A 26153-nucleotide genomic window follows, 5' to 3' on the forward strand; every position below is an offset into this window, starting at 1 on the left:
TACAAATAAATTACATGAAGCACGTCCGTCGACGTAACGTGTTAATGACGATTAGTGATGACGTAACCGCTCCCACATTGAGTCCACTAATAGCTTTTTTTTTCAAAGACTTAAGGTGACGCGCTTCAACGAGGGGTAAATATTCAAGTGATACACTATTCAACTTCCCAATTCATATTTTTGCTATCCTCTCATGTTCAATTTATATTCTTCTACTCTTGTTAGCTCAACGTGCCTTTTTATAGAATGACCAGCCTCGCAAATGAGCGAAAAACGGTCCAAAATCGAAGTGGGTGCTCTGACAGAGTGTGAGCTTCTGCAGTTATACAAGGTAAAAAAAAAAGAATATTTTTTAAAAACTATGACATTTTTTTAGGAAATAGCATGGTGCGCAAGTACTTTAGCTTATTGTTTTGTTATTGTTACTTGACAACAGGCTTTGTTGATCGGCTCGTGCCGGTTAGACCCTAGAGACCCCGTCCAGTTCCTGAAAAACACCCTCATCGGCTTCCAAGGACATGATAGTCTGCAGAATGTGGACTGGTATGTCCCATTAACATTTGTCCACTCTTAAACTGTTGTTACAAGTACTACAAATAGTTAAGGGCAGCCTTTTTAATTCATTCACGAAAGCAGTGCCTTAAAATTCCTGTAAAACAAACCTTAACTTATCAAATTTTATGCTACATATTCACCCATAATGGGTAATAAACTATAACAAAAGTTTAGGGTCATTTTAGACATGAATAGGAACATAAGAGTTCCAACTTTGTATTGTTTTTATCTCTCTAGAAGTTTATATGTTCATGAGTGACACATTCAAACAAAGCTATTCATAATGTGTTGAGGCTTGTTTGTTTTTCATGCCTGTATTTTATTTTTACTCATTTCCAGGAACAAGTTTCTCAGCGATAGTGCACAAAGGTCACTGCTTGCATCTCTGGATTTGGACGATGAGGACGAGTATCTGGATTCTGACCAAATCAAGGTGATGTGGATCATCCAAAGTCCAGTTTTGTGCCATAGCTTCTCAAACATGTACTTTTCCCCTATTTCATTACTAGGCCATTTTCCGGAAATTCGAGAAGGCGTACTCCTGTTATAGAAGGAAATTGATGAGAAAATGTTTCAAGTAAGTTGGAAAATATGTATTTTTTTTGCAAGTCAGTACAAAAAGGGCATCATAGGAAAACTAAATAAACTTGAAATGTTTTTAAAATACCATCACAATTAAAAAAACTATCAGTGTTCAAAGGTAATGATAAATCAAGATTTGACTAACTTCCTCAGTCACTTAAATACTTATTTGCCTTCCAGTTAGCAAATAATAGCAAAATATACCTACCAGTTAGCAAATATTAGGAAAACATACCTTCCAGGTAGCAAATATTAGCAAAACATACTTCCCAGTTAGCAAATATTAGCAAAACATACCTCCTAGTTAGCAAGTATTAGCAAAACATACCTTCCAGTTAGCAAATATTAGCAAAACATGCCTTCCACTTAGCAAACATTAGCAAAACATACCTTCCAGTTAGCAAATATCAGTAAAACATATCTCCAAGTTAGCAAATCTTAGCAAAACATACCTCCCAGTTAGCAAGTATTAGCAAAACATACCTTCCACTTAGCAAAAATATCAAATAATTTGTAAAATATGCACAAACAATGAACCACTCATACCTCGGATGACGTCTTAGCTATTTTTTAGCTAACGACGGTGCTTCGTTTGTGTCTCCAAAGCCTTTTCAGCCATTGGCTTCTACTTAACGCATGTTTTCGTGGCATAAACTGACTCGTGGAGAACGCTTTGTTGCTCCTCGCATAGCCACTTCTAGACTGAAAACCATATCTCGTCTCATATTTTGACTTCTTGAGGCCCCCTTGAACGGGAAGTCGTCGGCGAAATTTTGTTTGTTGGTCACGCAACTGTGGGGCACCCATTTTGGGGTTGCCATAATAATGATTAAGACCATTTAGAAGTGGATTTTGGACTTCAAGAGAACCATAATTGGAGTTTTTTACTGGAGAAATCTGAACATTTTGCTTGGACTGTCCTTCAGGCATGTAGACCCACGATACAATTGGATTTCTTGGTACGTAGACACGTTTTTTGTAAGGACCATGTTGAGAAGGTTTAACATTAATTTTAGAAGATGGTTTCTTGTGGCTCTTGTTTCTTGATCTTCCATTTGGTGGCTCCATCCCAGTGGGACTTGAGGGAACTTGTCCATCTATTGTGTTGGATGGAAATTGATTTTTGTCCAGTTGGTGGTTATTTTTCCTCCAATCACCTGCCATTTTGGTATTTGAAGGATCAGTTGTTTTCAAGGTTTTAGGTCTAGGTATGGAGATACTAGGACTCGAGGCAGGATAACCGACTTCCTTTACATTTTGTCCATACGCCGACTCTTCAATCTGGAGTTTATCATAATCGTCATTTTGATTTTCTTTCTTGGCTCTAGCTATTTCATTTCGCATGACTTCCCTGGCCGTTTGAAAATGCGCTACGTCCTTCCCGGGAGTCAAGAAGGAATTTTTTAAAGTTTCTACAAACCGCTTGAGATCACCGACTCCTGGAAAACTGATTCCTTCCACACTTATGTCTTTGGTTTGCTCCTCTACTAGAAGGTTAAATGGATGTTGGTCGCTTGGTCGAGGTGGACTCTCATTTGAGTCGTCATTGACTGGAGGAACTAAGATCGGGCGTCCATGTTTTTTCATGTTGTGCTTTGGAATAACAGAATTCTGGTCTTGGGTCATTGGGTTTTCTTCAAGTACTGCAGGGTATCTACTCGAAGCATGTTCCTTGATATCTTTAAAAAAGAACAGAATACATTTAAAAGAATACTACAACACTATTCTGCCCATTTTTTCATGTTAAATAAATAACTGGGACTTTTTTCTCATTAATTAAGATTAAATTACCAATGACTGAATGAATTAAGGGTTTTGATTGCAGGTTTTATTCACACAATGTTTGTCATTGCACTATTTTATGGTACACCATCTTTATTGATAGATATGTTAGCATATCTTTGCTAAAATCTTCTAAAATCGAATTAAACGTAAATAAAAGACTTACTACTTGGAGGAAATAGACAACAGCAGTCCGATAACAGAAAGGCCAACCAGATAAACCTATCAAAACAAAAGAAAATGAAAAAACAAGTCAACACAAAACATATTGTTAGCAACGTTAGCACACTCACTGAACAAACAAGATGGCAGCCATGTCAAAAGGTTCCACCCAAGCTCAAAAGGCACCACAAAGTGTCCATAAAAGTGCCAGACTTTTTTTGTGGAGGTCACAAATCAAACCAAGGCAGAAAAGAGCAAAACGCACCAAAACAAGTCCTGAGTCTCGTTTAGCTTCAATTAGTTAATTACATGCAGCTGTTTGTGGCAAAATTCAGGCATTTAATATCACTGTATCAAAACAAAAACTGTTTTTGTTCTTATATTTTGAGTTATTTCGTAATAACTTTGACTTCAAATGCATTTTTTTTTCTAAAGAGTAAGCAAAAATAAGTGTGGAAAAGCATTTTATTGAATTACATGGATTCATTTATCATTATTATTTATCATTTACTCTAAGGCGGCCCGGTGGGTGAGTGGTTAGCGGTTAGTGGCCTCACAGCTTTGGGGTCCTGGGTTCAAATCCTAGGCATGTCCATCTGTGTGGAGTTTGCATGTCCTCCCCAGCCCTTTGTGGGTTTTTTTCTGGGTACTCCAATTTCCTCATATATTCCAAAAACATGTATGACAAGCAATTTAGACTGTTAGCCAGTTATCCTAGCATACATGTTTTTGGGATGTAGGAGTAAACCAGAATACTCGGAGAAAACCCACACCAGCCCAAGGAGTACATGCAAACTCCACACAGTATAGAACCCACCTGGCATCGAACCCACAAGCCCAGAGCTGCAAGCCCAATACGCTAACCACTCACCCACCGTGCCACCCTAACTGTTTTCAATGGTTTATTAATTTGAGTTAATTTCTGATGGTGTTGGGCAGGAGCTGGAAGGATTTCACCAACGCCAGTGTGACAGATGCCTCTGAATTGGCAGAAAAGACAGAAATTGCACTACAACATTATGAAAGAAAGAAGAAGGAAATACCTTTCCTTGCTTGGATGCGCTGGGTCAAGTTCAAGAAGGAGTCGCGAGTTGGTACGTTGCCGCAAAGCATTTTGGGAAAAATAGCATGTTGGTTTTTCTTGACAAATTTCCCCATTGTGAATCACTGTCCATCATCCATCTTTTTAACTAGAGGCTGTCCGTAAATTGGTGGGAGTTTTGACAGCCTGCCTCCTCAAACGAGTCATAACCGCGTGGAAAAATGTCGTAAGGGACTCGCAGAGGACCAAAGATTACTTCAAGGTATCAACAAAATTGGGAATACAGTGAAAAAACTTAATGCTAACATGTATTGTGAAGCCCCATAGTTGGGCGAACACAAATTGACACCAGAATGCAATACACACTTTGTATCTAGGGGGCGCTATAACTCATTTTGAAGCTTTTGGTTTCTTTGGAATAAATAGCTCATTTTTGTGTGTTCTGTTGTTTCAGAAGCTGCAAAATGAACTGGAAAATGAACGTGGCCAAGGCCAGATTGGGGAGGGTTGTGATTGGCTCTCAGCCCTCCCTAGCCACATCTCACTAAAGGTTGTTGTTTACTTTTTTTTTACAATTAAATTCACTCTGCAATACACAATGTAAAAATAAATACCAGCACTTCTGGTTTATAGGTTGGTTTATGAGCAATGTTCCCTCTAAGTAGTGCCCACTACTCTCGTCTTCTCTGCGCAGCAGCAATCATATGGCGCGCAGTAAATAAAATCCAACCTTTTTTTACTCCTTTCCCCAAGGTGGCGCCGTTTACGCGGCACCCAGTGGCTGTAGTTCTGTCCACTTATGTTTTTTGTGTTTTACAGCATGTTTTACATGAACAAATAGAGGGAACATTGACATGCACCATGCTTATACTGGTGTGCCCATGGCGAGCAATGATGATGTCACTCGCACTGCCCAGACAAACGAAAAATTAGAGGGAACAATGGTCGTGACTCATTTGTTTTCTTCTTTTATGGTTTTTGATAATAGATCTTTCAATATCTGGATCTACGAGACTTGCTGAGCTGTTCCGATGTGTGTTGTAGTTGGAAAAGTCTCATCCATTCAGCCACTCTTTGGAGTAGGGTATGTACAAAATACATGGATTTGTGTTAGCACAACAAAGTTGTTGTGGGCGTGACTCCATGACAATATAAAAACAATTTAGCACTGTATTAGCCCTTCTAATGATGTTTTCATTCTCTTATAATTTTGCACAATTGTTATCATTGCATAAAACGCAAATTCCAACTCAAACATGCTAACTCGGGCTACGTTAGCATCCCAACTGTTAGCATTACAATTCATTCCATTGTTTAAGTAATCATAAGACTTTTCTAGTTTTTTTAAGTCATTGAATTGGTTCTAAAATCCAATTCCACCTGGCAAGAAGTCTTTCAGAAAATAGCATTTCAGATATGTAGTAGCTAGCAGGCCTTTTAAAATGCTAACACTTTACTGTAACATTTGTGAAAGGTGAGTCAGCATTTTCCTTCTATCTACTCAGGTCAACGTCTCAGTGGATAAACGTTGGATAACAGATGACATCATGAAAGATGTTCTCCTGAATTTCCGTCCATTTGTCATCCATTTAAATCTCCGGGCCTGCAATTCAATGGAATGGTCTAGTTTGCAACATATCGGTAAGTTTTCTACACATTAACAACTCCATTAACTCACAATAGACAATTATACACTTGACTACATTTACACCAAATAGTAAAATGTTGATTGATACTATTTACAAACAAACTGTTTGATTTCATCTAGTATTACGTCAATGTTTTGTGAACCAAACAACATTTAAAAATGAGTACATTTGTTTTTTATTGCAACTTTTTTTTTAATTAAAGAAAAAAATGAAATCTATAATAAGTATACACCCCCATTAACTCCATGGGCGCCATTGATTTAAACTTGGGAAGTAAATAATCATCTTTTACTACAATGTACTACAATGCAGCCATTGAGTTCAACCTGCAAACTGGTATTTATAGCATTTTTTTTAAAGAAATTAAAGCTTATTCATGCTTATTTTGGTAGGATTACACACCACAAAAAGTATCATCTTCATCTGATACAGACTATTTGACAATATAGAAAGTGAAGTGTAGAGAGTTGTAAACAAATCCCATTCCGAAGGTTTTCCTTCAAGACAGTCTAATAATTTGATACTTTTCATGGCGTCTCAAGTGGCTAGGCTCGATTTCCTCCTCTGGCTCGCCTTGGGCTTCTTCCAGGGAGTCCCAGAGTAGCGCGTCGTCCTCGTTTGGGTCCCGTTGACTCTGGTGTCTCTCTTTGGAACAACCTCGGTTGTAGGAACGTACATAGTCTTCCACTCTTTCGCCCGTGTGCTCCACAGGAGAGCGACATAGTAGACCCGAATGCCTCACGGCTGGGTGCAGTTGTAGCCAATACACCATGTAGTGGATGCTGAAAATAAGCAATTTGGGATTTTTAGGGTACAAACTGTATTTTCTCGCATATAAGCCGCCTTCGCGGATATGCCGTATGCTTAAAATTGCCTTAAAATCGTTGAATTTTACAATTGTATTTGGAAAAGGGAGTGCTAATGTGTTACTTTGAAGGAAAAATATAAAGAAAAATAATCGAACGAGGTATTTCTAAGATACTATGTAAATTGATTTCTGGATTACACGTTCTAATTAATTTCTCATTCATCTCATTTTTAGAGTGAACAAGAGTGTTTTTTTAAAGTTGGCGCCCTCAGGTGGCAGCTCCTGGAAGTAGCTTTGTACACTAGTTTTTCGTGTTTTTCAGCCTTTGTATCTTTTATTTTTTTAAATTTTAATATTTTTTAACACTTCGCTTTGTAATTCATATTTTTTACTTGAATGTTTTTACAACTTTCTTTATTCTATTAGCTAGGTTTCTCTCTGCTAGTTCTTTTTTTGGAACCAGGAGTTAATATTTTGAATGATTTATTTAAGTTTTTAGTTTTTTTTATACTTCGCTTATACTTTGCAGAGTTAAAAAAGATCATGATAAAACACAATTGGTAATATAATAACTATAAAACTACCTGTAGTCGCACAGCCAAGGGTTTCCCCCCAACTTCAGCTTGGACAGAAAGTAGAGGTCTTCCAGGACGCCATACTGGACAAAATATAGGCTATTGTCCGATAGATCCAACTCACGCAGGTGCAACAGCCCATACAAGGAAGCTGGAAAAGTAAACACTATTTTTTATTTTTTGAGTATTACTTTAAATTGCTGAACTTCACTCGGCTGCCACTAGAGGTGGTAAATGTCCAATCATTTTGAATTGGGTGGGTTGACAGTCCTCATTTTTAATGAAAACATGCTTTTTCTATGAGACGATTCTTACCTGTGTCAATACGATCCATTTTGTTGTGGCTTAAGTTGAGCGTTTTCAGACTCTTTGCGCCTTGGAAGCTTTTGGCCTTCAAATGATGGATGGAATTATGGGATAGATCTATTTGGACAGCTTCCTCTGGAATTCCCATAGGCACTTCAGTCAGACCTAATGATCCATTAGAGTTAATTTCAATTAATCAATGTAATATATCATTTCAAGTACATCTTTTAGCCAAAATATGTCTCCTAAACGTCACTTTTAAGAGAAAACATTTCCCAAATTCCAACCAGGCCAAAAAAAATCTGTCAAATAGATAAAAAGTGGCTATAAATCATATAATAATCTAAAATGTTAATGTTTTTTTAAATACTCTGGGCATGTCCAAATGTGTCGAAACCATGTAACCTCAACTGTCAATCAAATACGAGCAGCTATTTTTATATTCTTACATTTGAACTGCAAGTGTCTTTTAACAACAACCATATGCTAGCTGTCAAACTATTTTTTTGTTTTAGTTTTCTAAATGAGCCCTTATCTTTGAAATGCGCACATTTCAGGCCAAAAACGAGGCGTTCTCGGGCCAAGCCCGCTAGCAAACATACTCCGATAATAAGTGTTTCAATTATTGATAAATGACTTGTGTATTATTATGTAAAAAAAATATGTTTTCACTCCCCCAGGCGATATGGAAAGTGAACCAAACTTGCCTCGGTTGCTGCAATCCACACGTACGTGAGGGAAGTAGTAAATGTGGCAAGAAGTGGTAGCATCGGGTTTGTTTTGAAAATGACTGGGTTGCCCCGGGTCGGCGGTCTGGTCGCCCTGTGGTTTTTGGTCCGGGTCAAACTTCTTGCATAGCAAATCGGGGTCAATCTGCTTTAACTTTTGGCCTTTTAGCCAGAGAGGTTCTGCACACCTTTAAAAAGAAACAGAGCTAACGTTAGCACATAGTAGATATGTTAGTGAACGTTAGCACTTAGCTTTGGTTGCGAACGTTAGCGCTTAGCTTTGTCAGCGCTTAGCTTTGTCAGCGCTTAGCTTTGTTAGCGAACGTTAGCACTCAGCTTTGGTAGCAAACGTTAGCGCTTAGCTTGTTAGCGAACATTAGCACTTAGCTTTGTTAGTGAATGTTATTGCTTAGCTTTGTTAATGAACGTTAGTGCTTAGCTTGTTAGCGAAAGTTAGCACTTAGCTTAGTGAACATTAGCGCTTAGCTTTGTTAGTGAATGTTAGCGTTTAGCTTTGATGGTGAATGTTAGCGATTAGTTTTGTTAATGAACGTTAGCGCTTAGCTTGTTAGCAAACGTTAGTGCTTTGTTTTGTTAGCGAACATTAGCGCTTAGCTATGTTAGCACTTAGCTTTGTTAGTGAACATTAGCGCTTAGCTATGTTAGCGAACGTAAGCGCTAAACTTTGTTAGCGAATGTTAGTGCTTTACTTTGTTAGCGAACATTAGCGCTTAGCTTTGTTAGCAAATGTTAGCGCTTAAGTAAATAATCAAGTTAAATAATACAGATGATTAATCGAATATTTTTTGCTTAAGCCCACCTAGCTTGATTTCCCAGATTTCGGTTGCTGGGTACTTGAAGCGTTCGCACCAGACCGTCCATGTCACAGTGGCAATTCAAGGGGTTGTCGTAAAAGCGCAGGTAGCGGAGGTTGGGCATGGAGATCAGGCTTTCCTCTCCTAACGAACTCAGACGGTTATGTTGGAGGAGCAGAGTTGTAAGTCGCGTTAAACCCTCGAAGGCCTCCTCCTCCACCAAGGAGATATCATTTTGCTGCAAGTCCAGACTAGTTAGACTCTGGTAACCGGCAAAGGCGCCATCGCGGAGGACTTTAATCCTGTTACGGGCTAAGAGCAGGTACTTGGGCGATCTGGACCAGATCTCGGGTTTGGGAATGGAAGTGAGGCGGCGTTCTTGGCAATCTGCCAAAACTCGGCCGGATTCTAACGATTCCGTGCAGTTGCTTGGTTTTGGGGGGTCAGATCTGCTGTGGCGACCTGCGTTTTTCACCCTGGGGGGTTCCACAAAACAAAATAAAATTAAGAAATCAACTGGCTGAGGAAAATGAGATTTTAAGACCACTGAAATGAATGAAATACAGTTCAAATATGCATGTTATTTGCCAGGTAAGCTAATTATTGTTGTATAAGAGCATTCATGCAGTTTTTTTTAACCATTTTATCTCAAGTTGTAATTTCATGATCCTCAAATAGCATAATATTTCATTGGACGCCATCATTGGACATTAACTCATCCCTGTCAATTGTTATTAATAATTGCAATTTCCCTTTTTTAAGTGATAAAAACGTACAATTGCAACGCGGCACATATTTACTCACATAGGGTGCACTTAAAAATATAAAATGTTTTCCTAAGTAGACAAAGTATCCAATCAGTATGCATTAAATTCAAGATTCTGTACATGTTGCAGCTTGACGGTCTGGGTACATTGCTTGCTGACACGCTATATTCATGTCGTTTCATGCTTTTTCCTGACCGAGAAAATCCGGATTGGACCCAAAATAGGTAAAACGAGATCAGTTTCACACCAAAAATATACTTTTAAAAAATCCCATACCTAAAATTGTTATACACTGCCCACAATTTGAAATGATAAAAAAACAGGAAAAATTTACAAGTTGACTCTAAATCCTAAAAACAAAGACTAGCTACGTTTCCCCAAAAAATGCAAAATGACGTAAAGTGAAGTGTGTAATGCTCACCTGTCACGGCCCATCTTCTGCCTGGCTCGTTTAAGGCCTCGACCCTTACCCGCCCGTTTCATTTCCATGAACGGGACCTCCAGAAGGAGAATCAGTACTAGCCAAACCGCCATGAAAGACAAGGTGACGCGCATGCTGGAAACCGGCAGCTTTCTTCTCTCAATCTCGTTTTTTTCTTTCTCTCTCTTGCAAGGGTTCTGAAATCAAGTAGAGTTGTTTTGGATATAATGAGGAGGGGGTCGGAGGACACGTGGCGTTAGCACTGATCAAATCCAGCTGGGGAAGGCGTTTTGTTGCATAACAAGCCGAGGAACTGCCAAATGTGGATGTAGAGACTTGTCACAATATTTGTGCGTTTTTGCCGTCTACCACTTTTGTTAACACGGCCTGTTTAAACCTGTTTGTATATATCATAGGGGTAGGGAAGCTGTGGCTCGGGAGCCACATTTGGCTCTTTGGATGGGTGTATATGGATGTGTGCTAACCTAGGAGGTTAGCACTAGCGTTAGCGCTGCTTAAATTATTATTTTTTTCATTAGTCTTCTTAATGCATTTTTTTTTTTATTAAAAATAGCGTAAAAATGTTTTGAAAATAATTTTGAGGTTTTTTATGCTTTAAATGGACACCTTTTTATGTTTTTTGACTTTAATTCGGAGTATGGCTCTCAAGGAATGATTTTTGAAAATAGGAATTGGTTATTTATTTATTTATTTGTGTAAAAAGGTGACAAATTGACGATTATTTTTTTCTTTTCCAGGCCAATGCAAAAATCTGCAAGAGCTCAACGTTTCTGAGTGTTTTAATATCACGGTGAGGGGCAATTTTTATAGTTTCAATCTTTGAAATAGTTTTAAAAAAATTCAAAGTATATTTTTTACAGTGGTTACCCACTTTGCATTCATTTATTATAGTAGTATGTGAATTAAATGTATTTATTAATTAGGTTCCTTGTTTTTTTTTTTTTTGGGGCCAAATTTGAATGCATTTTTGGGGCTTTCCCGTTAGCAAAATGTTTAATGTAAGGAAATCGATCAAAACGGAAGGATATCAAGTATGCATAATTTTGGGTTAATTTAAACGCAAAGCTACAATTGTATTCAATAATCATCAAAATGCTAACTCTTCTATATCTGTTGCTATCCGTCGCTAGCCACATTTTTGATCAAAACACGAAGCAGCCGCTTCAACGAGTTCCATCGTGAATCCAAATTTTTGTGGAATCCCACCCATACCATTTGCGGTTTCCTCTTTAGCGCCAGTGTGTTAAGTCATAAGCGTTCATTGTGTAATACAAAAGCGAGCTTTTTTATTCTGTCTTTTGGGAAATGATGATTTGTGTACTTTGACAGGACGCCATGATTAGATCATTCGTGGAAGGCTGCAACTCTTTGCTCTACTTGAATCTCTCCAGCACCCTCTTAACAGATGCCACACTTCGGGAGCTAGCAAGGTAAACCGCTATGCTAGTTAGCACGCTAATGCTATCTATCATTGTTGTGGATCCTCGCCCTCCTGACTCATATTAGAAACGTTTTATTTTTATTCCCAGAAGACATGAGCTGGATTTTTGGCTCACGTGTTAGCATGTTAGCATGTTAGCATATTAGCATGCTATCGTGACCACATGTGGCACTGGAGACGGTTAAAAAATGAAAAAAATAGCTTTGTGGGTGGATTTATGGGATGTGAATCATCTAGTTGTAAAACTGGAATGAAGTAGGGGGTTTCCAAAATTTTTAACCATAAAGTTGGACGTTGAAATTTGCATGTTTCGCGGTCATTAGCGGCAGGTGTGAAGAAGGATATCAGTTAGCTTGCTGCTTCCTGTTTTATTAGACTTTTTAGAGCGTATTTGGTGATTGTTTAATAACCACAGAATAGTGTGTTCTAGAGAATTTTGTCGTTTTTGTGCAGTTTTTTTATGTTCTTTAGTTGTTAGTGTCATTTTTGGACCGCAAACCACTATTTTTTTCCTGGTTTGAGGTCTGCGGTTAAAAGTGTGGCTTACATCTGGGGTTTTTGGGTTGGTTTTTTTTACGAGAGGGTGCGTGAGTTGTGTTTTTATGTGGTTGTCAAAGGTATTGAAAAGTATAGTAAAGTTTTACTATCATTGCTTTGATACTTCAATACTCTTTAATACTTTTACTTATGTTTTGTTCAGATACAATAGTTCTTTGTTTTACTTGTGATAAGATTATTTTAAGAATTTGAGTTTTTTTTAAAGCCACATTTGGAGCCACATTTTTAAAATATTTTTAGTTTGATTATTTTGTTCTATTGTACATGCTAAAATGGACATTTTAGTATAGTGACACAAATATTTTAGTGTAATAAATATTCCTGCCAATTATAGTCCAGTTTCTTTAAATTTGAACAAATCATTTTTTTGTCAAATTTACTCATAGTCAGGTGTTGTCCTAAAATGACATTTATACAGTAATCCCTCGAATATTGCAGTTAATGTAGACCAAACATGGCTATGCTAATTGGATTTTCACATTTTTATGAACTCTGAAAATATATACACATTTTTTAATAATTATTATCAGAAAAAAAATCACAAAGTAAAGAATTTGCAATAGGAGAAGACGTGATAATTGAGGGATTACTGTAATAGTATTTAAAATGATTCCTTTAGGGTTTTTCTATCCCTTATGGTGAAATACAAATGGGTCACAGTAGTACTTCAATTTGATGTCAAATAAAGGGCCACAAAATATGTTCATGCCAGCCGCAGTTAGCCCCCGAGCCACAAGTTTGAGACCCCCATCAGATTGTTTTCCTTGAAAGATACCAAAGAGTACGATAGTCAATACACATGTTCTTTGGTGGTAGAAACTTAATTTGATGTTTTTTTGTCTATTTTCTGGTCACAGCAATTGCATCAACCTCCAATACCTGAGCTTGGCCTACTGCCACAACATGACAGATGAAGGTTTTCAGTACCTGAGTTTAGGAAGAGGCTGCCACAATCTTCTCCACCTGGACTTGTCCGGCTGTACCCAGGTCAGTTTTCCCAGCTCTCCAGTCTTGAAACAATCCAGAAGATGGTCAGTCGTCGCTCCTTCGTTCCCCTTCTCGATCCAAGTCAGCTAAGAATCGAGAAGGGGGGAGGGTTAGTAAGGACGGGGTTCGGCCCCCGCCCCGTCGCCCCGCCCCCCTCGCCATGTGCTCACGTCCACACATGACAACACGCTCAGTTATGCGCACTTCCAGATGCACGTTTTTCATTTTACGGGGCCCGGAAAGTCACGATTGCCATTCCTGCCCAGGCACGTTTTAGAATGGAATTGAATTGTAGGCATTTATTGTCATTATACAATGAGATTTAAAGTTTCACCATAGAATATATTCCTTGTTGATATATTTCTGAGGCAGTCAGGTGGATGAGTGGGTAGTTTGTCGGCCTCGCAGGTTATGGATCCTGGGTTCAAATCCAGGTTGGTCCACCTGTGTGGAGTTTGCGTGTGTTTCCTCAGGGTATTCCGGTTTACTCCCACATTCCAAAAACATGAATGGTAGGCACATTGTACACTCTAAATTGCCCCTAAATATGGGTATGAGTGTGCACGATTGTCCTCTAGAACCCCCCGTGACCCTAATAAGGATAAAGCGGTTCAGAAAATTGGATGAGATAACTTTATTTAGCCCGTATTTGGGAAATTCACTGTTGCAATAGCAAGAGTGTGTGAAAACAGACACAGCAAAAAACATTTTAGACATAAATAAATAGGTCATAAAAAAGTAAATAAATACACGTGTTGCATGAAATATATGTATATATATATGTGTATATATGGATGTGTATGTATGTATATGTATGTATACATACACATATAAATATATATATACACATACACATTTATATGTACACACATATACACATACATATTTGAATGAATGAATTAATGATATGCATCTGGCAATGTTATGTCATTTTTTCCATATGCATGGACTGTGTGTGTGTGTGTGTGTGTGTGTGTGTGTGTGTGTTGCAGGTGACCGAGACGGGCTACAGCTACATCTCGGAAGCGTGTCCTTTTCTCAGGGAGATTCTGCTCAACGACGTGTACGACCTGTCGGATAACTGCATCTCTGTATGTTTGTTTCATTTATTCATATATTTTTTTCACTCTGACCCCCCCAAAATAGCCTCTAGTCTGTTTTTCCAACTACTGATAACCTACAAAACTGTTTATGTTACAATAACATTTGCATATGTCACTATTCCTTTAACAAATTTTGCAATATTTGTATATATGCTGTATGTCCCCCCCACGTAGGCACTAATGGCCAACTGCCAGTCTTTATCGTCCATCTCTCTGCTGGAAGCCTGGCAAATCTCCGACGCCGGCATGAAAGCCATCGCCGAAGTCGCCAAATTAAAGAGTTTTAGCCTGGAAGGTGAGCTTCTTCGCTAACGGAAACTAAAATTAAAAAAAAAGTCGTTCTGAGCTAGCTTTTTGGACGCACAGGTAACAACCACGTGAGCCACGTCAGCTGGAAAACGCTATGCAGCAACTCGCGAGGCCTCCGCCGCCTTCACGTGGTCGAGTGCCACAAAATGGGCGACACCGCCCTCAAGTCGGTGGCCAGCCTTCGAAGCCTGCAGTACTTGGATATTTCGCTTTGTAGCAGGTGAGCATTGACGGATTTTCTGGACTATAAGTCGCACTTTGCGTTCATAGTTTGGCCTACCACTCCATTGGGACTCCAGTCTTCACATATTTTTCATTAAATTTCATTTTCTGAACCACTTTACTCACCCACCAAGCCAGCCTTATACATGTTTTTTTCTGACCTATCACAGGCTGTTATGTTGTTAATTTATGGCCTATCATAACTTGAACTGACTATTTAGCCTCCATGTTACTATTGATACTTTTACTTTTTGATAAAATAAGGACTGTCCTCCAAAAAAATCTGATTTATATTCTAGTGTAACTTATATATATTTTTTTACTGTTCATTATGCTTAGTTGGCTGTTGTGACGTATATTAGAGGTGCGACTTATAGTCTGAAAAATGCAAGTTAACTTGATGGTCCATTTCATTCCAGAGTAACGGATAAAGGAATTTTAAGCCTGGCGGAAAGCCCCTCTGCCAATAAACTGCGAGAGCTAAATATCAGTTACTGCCCTCAGATCACCGATTCGGCCATCACCGTCATTGGCCAAAGGTAAAAAAAAAAAAAAACACCCACGTTTTTGGTTACACAAACATTCTACAAATAAAAAAATCACACTTAACATTGTCTTTTTCATTTTAAACTTGAAAATCAAATTTCTAATGTATTGCTGAATTATATACATACATATATATTCTGTAGCGCTTATCCTCACAAGGGTTGCGGGGGTGCTGGAGCCTATCCAAAACTAACTACGGGTGAAACCCTGATTTGGTGGCCAGCCAATCACAGAGCACAAGGAGACTAAGGACAACTAATCGTAGATAGGAGCAATTTAGAGTGTTGAATTGGCCTAATTTGCATGTTTGGGGGATTTGGGAGTACCCGGAGAAAACCCACATAAGCCACACAAGAAGATGCGAACATAGGAGTGAATGAATTTTTAGGGTTATCAATGGCGGGTGGCCATGTTGTTACCTTTTCATAGCATAAAATCAACATGACCCATGAACCAAATTGAGTTTGATACCCCTATTTTATTTTTGGTATATTTGTCTACATTTTTAAAGGTTCCCCAAGCTATCCCACCTCAACTTGAGCTACTGCGAGCAGCTGACCGACGTGGCCTTGGAGTCTCTGATGGGCAGCTCCGTCACGTCTCTGGACATCAGCGGCTGTAACATTCAAGACGACGTACATTACTTGCTTGTGTTTCTCCCAAAATGGTGCAGACTTGGATCCGATCTTAATCTGTGACGCTACTGCATTTTCAGGGCTTGGCGTGTCTCGAAGAAGTTCCCCTGACAAGATTGATTATCTCCAAATGCATCAACATCACAGATATCGGCATTGAGGTACTCCTAAGACTGACTGTCTTCTACATTTTCCATCAAAACACAAGTTGCTGGCTAGCGGCGGTTGTTGCGTTTGGAGTAGCGAGTTCCATCCTGTCATTTATTTGTTTCCTCTGGCTAGAATCTGTGCAAGTACGCCACCGAGCTGGAGTACGTGGACGTGTCTGGATGTTTGGAACTGTCTGACTCCGCCATTAAAGCCTTTTCCTTTTACTGCAGAGGTCTATTCACGTTGCGGATGGCAGGCTGTCCAAAGGTAGACGCAATATTCCATCTGTCACAGGTCAAGTGGACCGGACCATTTTAGATATAATATTTAGATTTTTTTTTTTTATAGATGGATTAAAAGCCCTGAATATTCACTTTTTTATAGATCTAAAACTGTTTATTTTAGCTTTTTAATATATCTTTAGATTTTACAAAATGATTTTTGAACTAAAAACACAGAAAAAATGATTAAAAATGACAATTATTGATTTAAAAGGGGGAAAATCAGGAAAATTAAAAAACATCTATACTCTTCATTTGAATTTCATCCTAAAACACAAAGTCGGTATTCATGATTTACTTCCCCGGGCCACACTAAATGATGTGGCGGACCAGATTTGGCCCCCGGGCCGCCACTTTGACACATGCTCTAACCACTCTTTAGTAGCTTGCTAGTTAGTTCGCTCTAGACTGCCGAAATTATCACGTAGGTTCACTAATGTTCTGGCAAACAGTATTTGAGCAGATTTTTTCTCCCTTAGCCTGTTGTTTGTTTACTGCTGATAAAGTGATAGGACTTTTTAGGAGGATCTAGGCAAGGAAGATGATCTTTAAAACCTCCAGGCTACTGAGGGACTGTACGGTAACCTCAGTCTTAGTCTGAAGAAGGTCCTCACATTGTGGCTCCAGTTTTTTTAACTAGGTCTACAATGTCTTCTGTGTCTATCCTTGCCACTGCAACCAAGAAATCTCCCAAATATGGGATGAAATAAAATTCTCATCTAATCTAATTTAAATTCCAACTTTTGCCTGTTTTTCTTCAGATAACAGACGTATCATTGCAGTTCCTTTCCCACGGAGCAGCTCAGTATCTGCGAGCGCTGGACGTGAGCGGTTGCTCACTCACCGACCGCTCCGTCAGATACATCGAGAGGCTCATCCCGCCGCTCAAGTCCATCAACATGCACGGCTGTGAGCGCATCTCCGAGTAAGAGCCCTTATCATAATATACTGCTAATTGACAATCCAGATGTCTTTTTCACTCCTGAATTCAACGCAAAGGCGCTAGCTAACAAGTATCGTATTTTCACGACTATAAGGCGCACTATAAGTCTTAAATTTTCTCCAAAATAGACAGTGCGCCTTATAATACAGTGCGCCTTATATATGGAAAAAAAACAGAAAACCAAAAACCACCACTGTCGGATATTAAAATAACACAAAGGCCTGAACTGAAACAATACTGTTAAATATGCAGATGTCACCTTAGTTTACAACATCTTCCATCATATAGCTCCTCCCCCACTGCAAGATTTTATACAAAAAAATCCAAAAGATCAACAATGGCTGGCTCTAGAGGTGACTGTAAAGTAGTGAGTGCTTCATACCTGGAAGTCAATAGCAATTCCCGTATTTTCACCACTGTAAGGCGCACTTAAAAGTCTGAAATTTTCTCCAAAATATACAGTGCGCCTTATAATACAGTGCGCCTTATATATGGAAAAAATGTCATTCATTGAGGGTGCGCCTTATAATGCGGTGCGCCTTATAGTCGTGAAAATACGGTAGCAGAAAGGCAACATTCACAATGTTGACATGACCTTTTTTCTAAAGTTTATCTCAATATTTTTGTTTCAGGGAGGCCGCCATGAGACTCCGCCCATACGTGCAACACTGGGGCTACAGCAACGAACAAACTAAATTGTGGCTTCGATAACGCCAACTGGGCACAGCAGATGTCCTCATTGTTAAACCGCCAATTAGTTTATGACAGGAATTTTCTTCATTACAATCGAGGTAGTATTGAATTAATTTCCTGTGTGAAAAAAAACAACAACTGCCGTGCAGTGAAGAATTTTGATAGCATCTTTTTATTGGACATGGATGAAGTAGAACAAGCTAACATCTCATGCTAGGTCAGTCATTTCCAAGATTTTGATTGGATAGACATTGGGAAGGGGTAAATAAATAAAGCAAGGGTGACTGTGTTCAACAGGCGACCAATCCACTTGGATTGGGAGTCCCGAAAGCCATTATTGAACGTCCATTAGCATTAGCATTTACTGCATCTGTGCACTTTGAATCACGTTAGCATACCTCAGGTTAAAGGTCACTTCATTCCCATTGCTGGGGAATGTTCAGTGTCAATATAATCAATGCGATTGTAATAAATACTTGTATTTTTATTAAATACACATTTTGATAGTGTACAGGTGTGTTGTTTTAGTCTCTTCAGAGACTCACATTCAATGTATGAAGTACATTTTTTTCTTTAAGTGATGTAATCATGATATTAACGTTTTAGCGTCCCAGTTTTAGTGACTGGAACCAGCTTTGCGTCTTTAGGTGGACCGATCCACTTTCTGTGGCTACCTTGATCTGTTGATTAGATGGACCATCGGAGTTTATATAGCCTGAAAAAGAACCCAGAGAAAAGGTAAATTCTATAGTATTTTTTTTGCATATTGTGCTAAAAAAAATGTGGCTCACCAATGAGTGTGACTTGTTTTTCAGCAGTGTTTTCCTCAACTTGAAAGAGTTTGACGTCAGGGCTAATTTCCACTTTGGTTCCACGGAGATCCACGTTTGCTCGTAGCGAAGGAGGCACGCGGACACGCATCGTTCCTATGGTAGGATACAAGGCGTAGATTTAAAAAATAATAATAATAATAAGTTGATTTTTTGGGGGGTCACAATTTTTTAATCTGTTTTGCAGCTATTTTTTACAGCGGGTTAATCAATAGTCCACAATGTTAACCTAAAATGCAACATTTTTTCAAGATTTTAAGAATAATTATTCTTTTTTTAACCTTTATTTTAAATTTAAAAATGTAAAAGGGAATACTAGATATTTTTTATTTTTCATTGCAAAAAAAATATTTATACCTAAAACAGATAAACATAATGAATATTACATTTTTGGTGATATTTTTATTTTCTTAACTGTTTACATGTTTAACATTATTTTATTTTGAATTCCAAAACTATTAATTAGGTTATTTTTTCTGTGCTAAAATTTTGTCCACATTTACCTAAATTACATACTAATTGAATTGTTAAAAAACCACAAGTGGGTATAAATTAATATGTATTATCTTTCTGAAACAATAGTTTTTTTCCATAAAAATTTCAAGAAAGGCCCAAAAAAAAAGAACAATCAGAAAAAACAACCCAATTTTCTTACCTTGTACGCTACTCAACTCCGAACTGGCGCCGTCTCCCACATAAACGTCCACGTCTCCACTTTGCGATGAAACTTTTAATAGGCCGTTAGATCCATCTGTCAACAATATCAAAACCCGCCATTTTAACCACTACTACAACTCATTTTACTACCAAAACCTACCTACCTATAAACGTGTTCCCTGTTGTGTTCTTCACAGTGGCATCACCTTTGAATGGAATGAATCATCAAGTCAAAAAGAGCAAGAAACCAACCACATCATTCTTTCCAACATGTGCCTCACAGGAAGAAAAAGAAGGAATTACATTCTATACGGGTGACGCATTCCTTTTTTTTCTTCACTCTTTCACAATGAATACATTCCTATCTTCCAACAAATACATTTGGGAGAAGCATGTTTTTTTTCCACACTGCAAAAAAAAAGCTCCAGGGGAAAAAAAATGTGAAAAAAAACAAGTTTTGAGAATGTTTTTGTAGTGTTAGCTCATTGGCTGTCATTTACGGGAATGGACGCCCAATCAAATTGGATTAGATGCTTATGCCCGTCAATGGTAGTAAAAGGGTTAGGGCAGACATACCACGGCTCGCGGGCCACATCCGGCCCGCCGACGTTGTCCAAATTTTGTTTTTTATTTTTTAACCCCAAGATGGCACCGTCACGCGGAAGCCGGTGGCAGTAGCTGTGTCCACTCTTATTTGTTTTTGGTGTTTTACAGCCCCTCCATCTTTTTTTAAATGACATTTTAATATTTCTTAATACATTCCATTTGACTTTACTTTGTACTTTATACTTTTTACTTCAATGATAAGTGATGAGTATGTTAATACTTTAGTCATTTTTTCTGTTTATGTTTCATATGTACTGTTAACGGATGCACTTTTTTATATGCATCCTATCTTGTGCGGACCCCGCCCATCTGTCACATTTTTAAAGTCAACTATATGGTTTCTCTGAAGGAAAACCATCAGCAAAATGTGGTGCACCACAAAAATGACACCCATAAGTGGATGTGATGACAAACACATGCTGGGGTTTCATTCACCGTGTACGAGTCCCAGTTCCACCCGTCCCGTGCAGGAGGAGACGTGGCTGGAATGAGCGTAGATGGCTTTGACGGCCAGGTCGCCGTCTTCGGTAGAGACCTTCATCTCGGTGCCCTGTAGTTTCTTAACTCGAACTTCCTACCGAACACATTGAGGGGAATTGGACGGAAAAGTGAAGATCGGGGCCACCTGCTGCCCCCTAGTGTTGAAGTCTATAGGACTGTACTAATGTAGACTTACACTTTGAGAAATCATGTAAAATTTGATTTTCTAAAGCATTTGAATCATACCAATATTGTGTTTTTGAGCATGGCTCAATCCAGAAATGTTTATAATTATAGTTAATAATCTGTTTGTGTTTTGTTTTCCTACTCACCCCCTTTCCAAAAGCGCTAATATCCACATTTCCATGAAGAGTGCCTTCACCTGTGACATCTCCACCTGAACGCACCTCCAGCTCATGGCCCTAAGGTATAAAATATGGGTTTAGCTCCATGTTTTTTTTAACATTGATTCACTGTCATGGACGTTGACAGGCGTCCAATTAATTCTAAACCATTTGGATCATCAGGTTAAAATTGGACGTCCATCACCGTCAATGGCAGCCAACGACTTGTCATGTCCACAAACCTTGACGGAACGCAGTAAACAGTTGCCTTTATCTGTGTACACTTTACAAATGTCACACTCCAAGTTCTTCACCTCGACATGGCCTTCAGCGTGGGTGTTTATAAAAATATCTGGGCACCAAAAATCAGGCAAGTTACTGATAAATACTATATATATATATTGCATTATTAAGTAACTCACTAGTCTTGATGGGTACTGAAACGTGAACAGACAAGCCGCCATCAGCCTTCTCGGCCGAGATGAGGAGCTCTTTGCCCCGCTCGTCGTATTGGACGTCGAATCCTTCCAAGTCCTTCAGTCTCTCTTCTCCACGGACCAGGACGAAGGCTCGGTTCGCCTCGGGGAACGCGTGCGGGTCGAGAGAACCGACGGAGATGCTACAACTTAGCCGTGCTCGTAGTGAGCCGAAGGGACTGACCTCCAGGCTCCACTCTTTCAACGGCGGGTGGTTGGCCTCAACCTCCCCGTTCGCTTGGGCTAATTTGCCGCCGAGGGAAGTGAAGAGGAACCGGTGTCGGTGAGGGGAACGCCGGGGGTTACGAGCGCTCCGAAGACGGATGCCTGTTCGGCAACATGAGTGTATGAGTCCGATACTGCATCGGGAGCTCCAGAGAAGCATGGTAAGTTATTAATATCAGGTGAGTGTTATTATTTTTGTGCTTGTGTGTTGAGTAAAAAGCAAAGTTGTGAAACAAAACGACCAGCAGATGACGTTCAGGCCAATGTTGATGACGTAGACTCGTTTAGGCGAGCTCAGTAAATTGCATGTATTTAAATCTAGATGGTTGACGCTTGCTGTGAGTGGATATGAACGGGAGTTGTCAGTTGTAGGCCATTTTGCGTCGCAGCCGTTTGTTAACTATGTTGTCATATTACATAGGGCGTGTTGGTTGAAATAGCTATTAATTATTCAATGTGTCAATTATTTGTAATGTAAATGTCAGTGATGCAGCAAATGCCCTTCAGAATTAAACAAATAATTAATAGCCACTATTTTTTTTAAAACAAACAGTTTTCAAATGTGATAAATATCTCATTATTGACAAATACATGGGTAAAATTCATTTTCAAAGACTCAAACTATAGTATATTTAAAATATTTTTTGTTTTGATCTGAACTTTTAACTAATATAAGAAAGCAATACAATACAACAAACTACTTTTTTGGAAATGTTATATTATCAACAGAGACAACAACAACAAAAAAACAAATCTTGCCTTCTATAAACACTATGTACAACCTCAAATATCACATTACACAGGGTCATTGCTTTGTGCTCACTCATCACCAGACTTTTCATTTCATTATTCTATGTAACCCTGCCAAAAACCGTGGACCCTTATTCATTTCAGGATACAAGTCACTGTAAAATTATAAAAATGTTCCACTAGAGAGAAGCATTGCGCCAAAGACTGAATACCGTTTTGTGTTAATATAATAATGACTGTCAGTTTAAGTGATTGTTATGAAATGACACTCCTGATAAATAGTAAGGCAATTTTACACACACAAAAATACACTATATAAATATAACCAGATCCCCCAATTTGCCATCATATTTGGTTAGCTTATACTCATGTAAAATTTTTTTTTGGCCTGATCATCATCCTAACAGTTTTAAAAGCCTGCCTTTCATTTGTGGGGTACAACTCAGTGGAAATATTATGCCAGGTACCCCAATATATGCCATCCCGTACCCCCTTGTACCTCCCCCTATAGTACTTCCCGTTGAGGTTGGCGGCCATACACGCATCGAACCACCAACCCGAACCGTAGTACGCCCCGCAGTTCCCGGACGGGTAGCGATCGTTATCCCGGTCCGGGGTGGTGAAAGCCCGGTTATGGTGGTCGTAGGTGGGGCTAAAACGTAGCGCATTCCCCGCCGTGCCCGAATAAGCCCCCAAAGTCAGCCGGTAGCGCATTCTTTCGCTGCCCACCCTGAAGTTCTCGTACTCTGCGTACGCGGACGTCCCGGAAAAGTCCTCCAGCTCCACCCGTAGCGTCATGTCCCTGTCCCGGGTGAGGAGGTGGATGTGTTGGTTCCCCAGCCAGAAGTCCCCTCCTGTCGAGGGCTCCCCGAAACCTGAGCGGTACTCGGCCCAGGTGCGGTTGAAGCTGACGCCGCCGTCTCGTCGGAGTTGAAGGACGGTCCATCCCCCGCCTTGGACTTCCATGTCGCACAAGACTGGGAAACCGACTCCGGTGTGGAGATCTGGAGTTACTTGGTAGACGCCACTCTTAACGGAGCCTTTTCTGAGAAGGTGGTCCGAGCAGTCCTTCATTGCCTCGGAAATTGCACCTGCAGAGTATTCATTGAAGACATGAATTCATAGATATTGGCCAATTGCTGTCCTTATTAATGATTGCAATTCCCCTTATTAAGCAATAAAAAATGTATTTACATATTTACTCACATAGGGCCCACTTAAAAGTCTCAAATTTTCTACAAAATGGACGGGGTGCCTAATCAGTATGCACTAAATTGAAGATTTTTTTTAGGTGTCCCTTTATGATGCTAACAGTTTAACTGTCTGGGTACATTGCTTGCTGATACGATATATTTATATCGTAAAAAAAGTGCATATCATGCTTAAATCTTAACAATATTAGCAGTGGACGATGATGTTTTTCGTCTTCTACCAGTGACCGAGACGATCCGGTTTAGAGCCGAAATGGCTAAAACCAGATCAGTTTTACAATAAAAAACGTACTTTAAAAAACTCCTGTACAAAAGTTGTTATACGGCGTACATCATTTGAAATGATCAAAAAAATGGGAAAAACGTATAAGTTGACAGGTATGCAAAATAACCGTTAGGATCGAAATGGCGATTAAAGTTCAATATTTACAACTTAACTATACTGTGTAAGAATTAGCTGTCGAGAACCTTACCCTCAGATGGGATTGACGTCCGTGAGCCACTAGGTGGCCTGCTTCCACCCTTCTTATCTTCTAATAGATCTTGATCCGCCATGGGTTTTCTGATGGGGACCACTCGGCTTCCATTGAAGAAAGCCGCCGCCACCTGCTTGATTTTTACGCGCAATTCGCGAGCGCTCGACGTGGACGATTCGGGGACCGGGATAGCCTGGGGGTTGGCGGTGGTTTTTGGTCTGAAGTCTGGAATGAAGTTAAAAGTCTGAGGTTCTGCTTCTGTTTTAGAGTTTTTGTGTGTCTTGGCCGAACCTGGATCGGTTCTGGGAATGACCGTGTGGAGCAGTCCAAGTGTTGTTGAAGTTGGGTTTGGGGGCAGGTGATTGGTCGCCGTTTGTGGGTTTGGATCAGACATCTGGTTTTTGGGTGAGGGGAAACCTTGAAGGTGTTTTGTGGTTTTTGGAGGAATGGGTTTTAGATCCTTGGGATGGAAATCTGGGTCTTCTTGGGTGGGAGTTGTTTTGGACAGATGTGGAACGGGACTGGGAGTCGGCAGAAGTTGAGTTTTGGTGGTGGTCCAACTGAAATGGTGACGGTCTTGGGTCATGGTCTTCTCATTCAGTTGAGTTGGTTCAGTTCTTGCTTCTGGTGTTGGTTTGATTGGCGGTTCTTGGTCCAAGAAAGACCTGGGGTTGGATTTTGGGGTAGAGTCCTCAATGAGTTGGGGGAGAAGATCTGGACTGGGTTTGGTCTTTGGGGTAGATCCAGGTTTTTGGTCTTGCACAGGTTTGGGTTTCTTCGGGTTCAATTTGGGCACTTTGTACTTTTCGTTAATCTTTGGAATTCTCTGGCTGGATTTCAAACGTTGATTGGGATTACTTGAAAATGTGTTTGGTGACTCAGAGTTCCCAGAAGAATTGGAGTGAAGTAATGCCGAAGTTTTTTGAAGTAGTTTCGATTTCGTCTGCCGATCAGCTGTGGGTTGTTGTTTAGATTTGATTGGAGTAAGTTTTTCCTTTGGGGAGTTTTTGGAAGGTTTTTGCTTTGGTTCTGATTTACTGGCTTTTTTGATAGGTTGGATTGGTACTTTTTTAGGTTTGGAGTTTTTGTTGAGAGATGGATTTTTTTCTGGTTTTGGTTGTTTGCCGGATGCGGGTTTTGTTTGGTGGTCAGTTTGTAAACTTTGTGAATTATTTGTTTTATCTGGGAAATGTTTGGGTTTTAGATTTTGGGGGGCGGGATTTGTTGGGATGGTGGCAGGTTTTTGGGTTTGATCGACTTTACTGGTTTTAAGAGGGTGGGGTGATCCCTTTTTGGGTTGAGAGTTTGGTTCTGGTTCTGGTTGTTTGTTGGTAAGGGGTTCTTCTTGTCTTTTAGGGGTCCTGATTTGACCAGATTTGGGTTTGGGGTTTTGGGGGGAGGGATTTGTTGGGTTCTGATCAGGTATTTGCTTTGGATCAGATGTACTGGTTTTAATGGGATTGATAGTTTCTTTATGAGGGGTGCTGGTTTTGTCGATTATTGGGGATTCTTCTGGTTTTGGTTGTTTGTCAGATGTGGTTTTCAGGACTTGATCCGTTGGTGACCCTTGTGGTATTTTAGTCCTGTTTTGGTCAGATTTAGGGGATAGATCAGTTGAGATGTTTTCAGGTTTTTGGTTTGGGTCAGTGTTAGCAGTTTTTGCAGGTTCTTTTATAAGTTTAGACTTTGGAGTTTCTTCTGATTCAGTTTTTTTGTCCGTTGTTTCCGACTGTGAATTACTGTCTTGACCATATTTGGGTTTTTGGTTGTGGTTAGTGTTAGTAGTTTTTGCAGGTTCTTTTTTAAGTTTTGACATTGGAGTTTCTTCTGATTCTGGTTTTTCGTCCACTGTTTCCGACTGTGAATTACTGTCTTGACCATCTTTGGGTTTTTGGTTTTGGGTGGAGCGATCCGTTGGGGTTTTATCAGGTTTTTGGTTTTGGTTCATTTTACTGGTTTTAATAGGATGGTTTGGTTCTGTCTTTGGTTTCAAGTCTTTATTCAACATGGGAGTTTC

The 26153-nt window shown here is 39.5% G+C and overlaps 4 protein-coding genes across 4 annotated transcripts; 1 reads left to right on the forward strand and 3 right to left on the reverse strand.

Annotated features, from left to right (window-relative positions):
* The first annotated feature begins 39 nt into the window (after window positions 1-39).
* fbxl13 (F-box and leucine-rich repeat protein 13) lies at window positions 40-18643 on the forward strand. Its single transcript, XM_077710938.1, has 22 exons — window positions 40-135; window positions 226-331; window positions 437-543; window positions 895-988; window positions 1065-1132; window positions 4021-4175; window positions 4276-4385; window positions 4578-4673; window positions 5112-5207; window positions 5629-5764; window positions 10951-11003; window positions 11543-11643; window positions 13070-13199; window positions 14192-14290; window positions 14477-14597; window positions 14669-14831; window positions 15253-15372; window positions 15891-16014; window positions 16095-16175; window positions 16297-16431; window positions 17207-17370; window positions 18021-18643. Exons 2-22 carry the CDS (start codon window positions 263-265, stop codon window positions 18097-18099), a joined length of 2301 nt encoding a protein of 766 aa, XP_077567064.1. The 5' UTR covers window positions 40-135; window positions 226-262; the 3' UTR covers window positions 18100-18643.
* On the reverse strand, window positions 5924-13287 carry LOC144192145 (leucine-rich repeat-containing protein 17-like). Its single transcript, XM_077711214.1, has 7 exons — window positions 13140-13287; window positions 10193-10389; window positions 9010-9480; window positions 8169-8377; window positions 7471-7626; window positions 7165-7306; window positions 5924-6554 (listed from the first exon to the last, which is right to left on the reverse strand). Exons 2-7 carry the CDS (start codon window positions 10324-10326, stop codon window positions 6272-6274), a joined length of 1395 nt encoding a protein of 464 aa, XP_077567340.1. The 5' UTR covers window positions 10327-10389; window positions 13140-13287; the 3' UTR covers window positions 5924-6271.
* Window positions 18252-21949, reverse strand: fam185a (family with sequence similarity 185 member A). The gene is made up of 8 exons (XM_077711215.1): window positions 21421-21949; window positions 21241-21350; window positions 20987-21076; window positions 20610-20748; window positions 19733-19774; window positions 19567-19662; window positions 18873-19007; window positions 18252-18796 (listed from the first exon to the last, which is right to left on the reverse strand). Exons 1-8 carry the CDS (start codon window positions 21857-21859, stop codon window positions 18684-18686), a joined length of 1164 nt encoding a protein of 387 aa, XP_077567341.1. The 5' UTR covers window positions 21860-21949; the 3' UTR covers window positions 18252-18683.
* Window positions 21950-22464: 515 nt separating this feature from the next.
* LOC144192194 (fibroleukin-like) lies at window positions 22465-25898 on the reverse strand. Its single transcript, XM_077711269.1, has 2 exons — window positions 24134-25898; window positions 22465-23540 (listed from the first exon to the last, which is right to left on the reverse strand). Exons 1-2 carry the CDS (start codon window positions 24720-24722, stop codon window positions 22816-22818), a joined length of 1314 nt encoding a protein of 437 aa, XP_077567395.1. The 5' UTR covers window positions 24723-25898; the 3' UTR covers window positions 22465-22815.
* Window positions 25899-26153: the final 255 nt, after the last annotated feature.

This window comes from Stigmatopora nigra, unplaced genomic scaffold (assembly GCF_051989575.1).
Source record: "Stigmatopora nigra isolate UIUO_SnigA unplaced genomic scaffold, RoL_Snig_1.1 HiC_scaffold_25, whole genome shotgun sequence".
NCBI classification, from domain to species: domain Eukaryota; kingdom Metazoa; phylum Chordata; class Actinopteri; order Syngnathiformes; family Syngnathidae; genus Stigmatopora; species Stigmatopora nigra.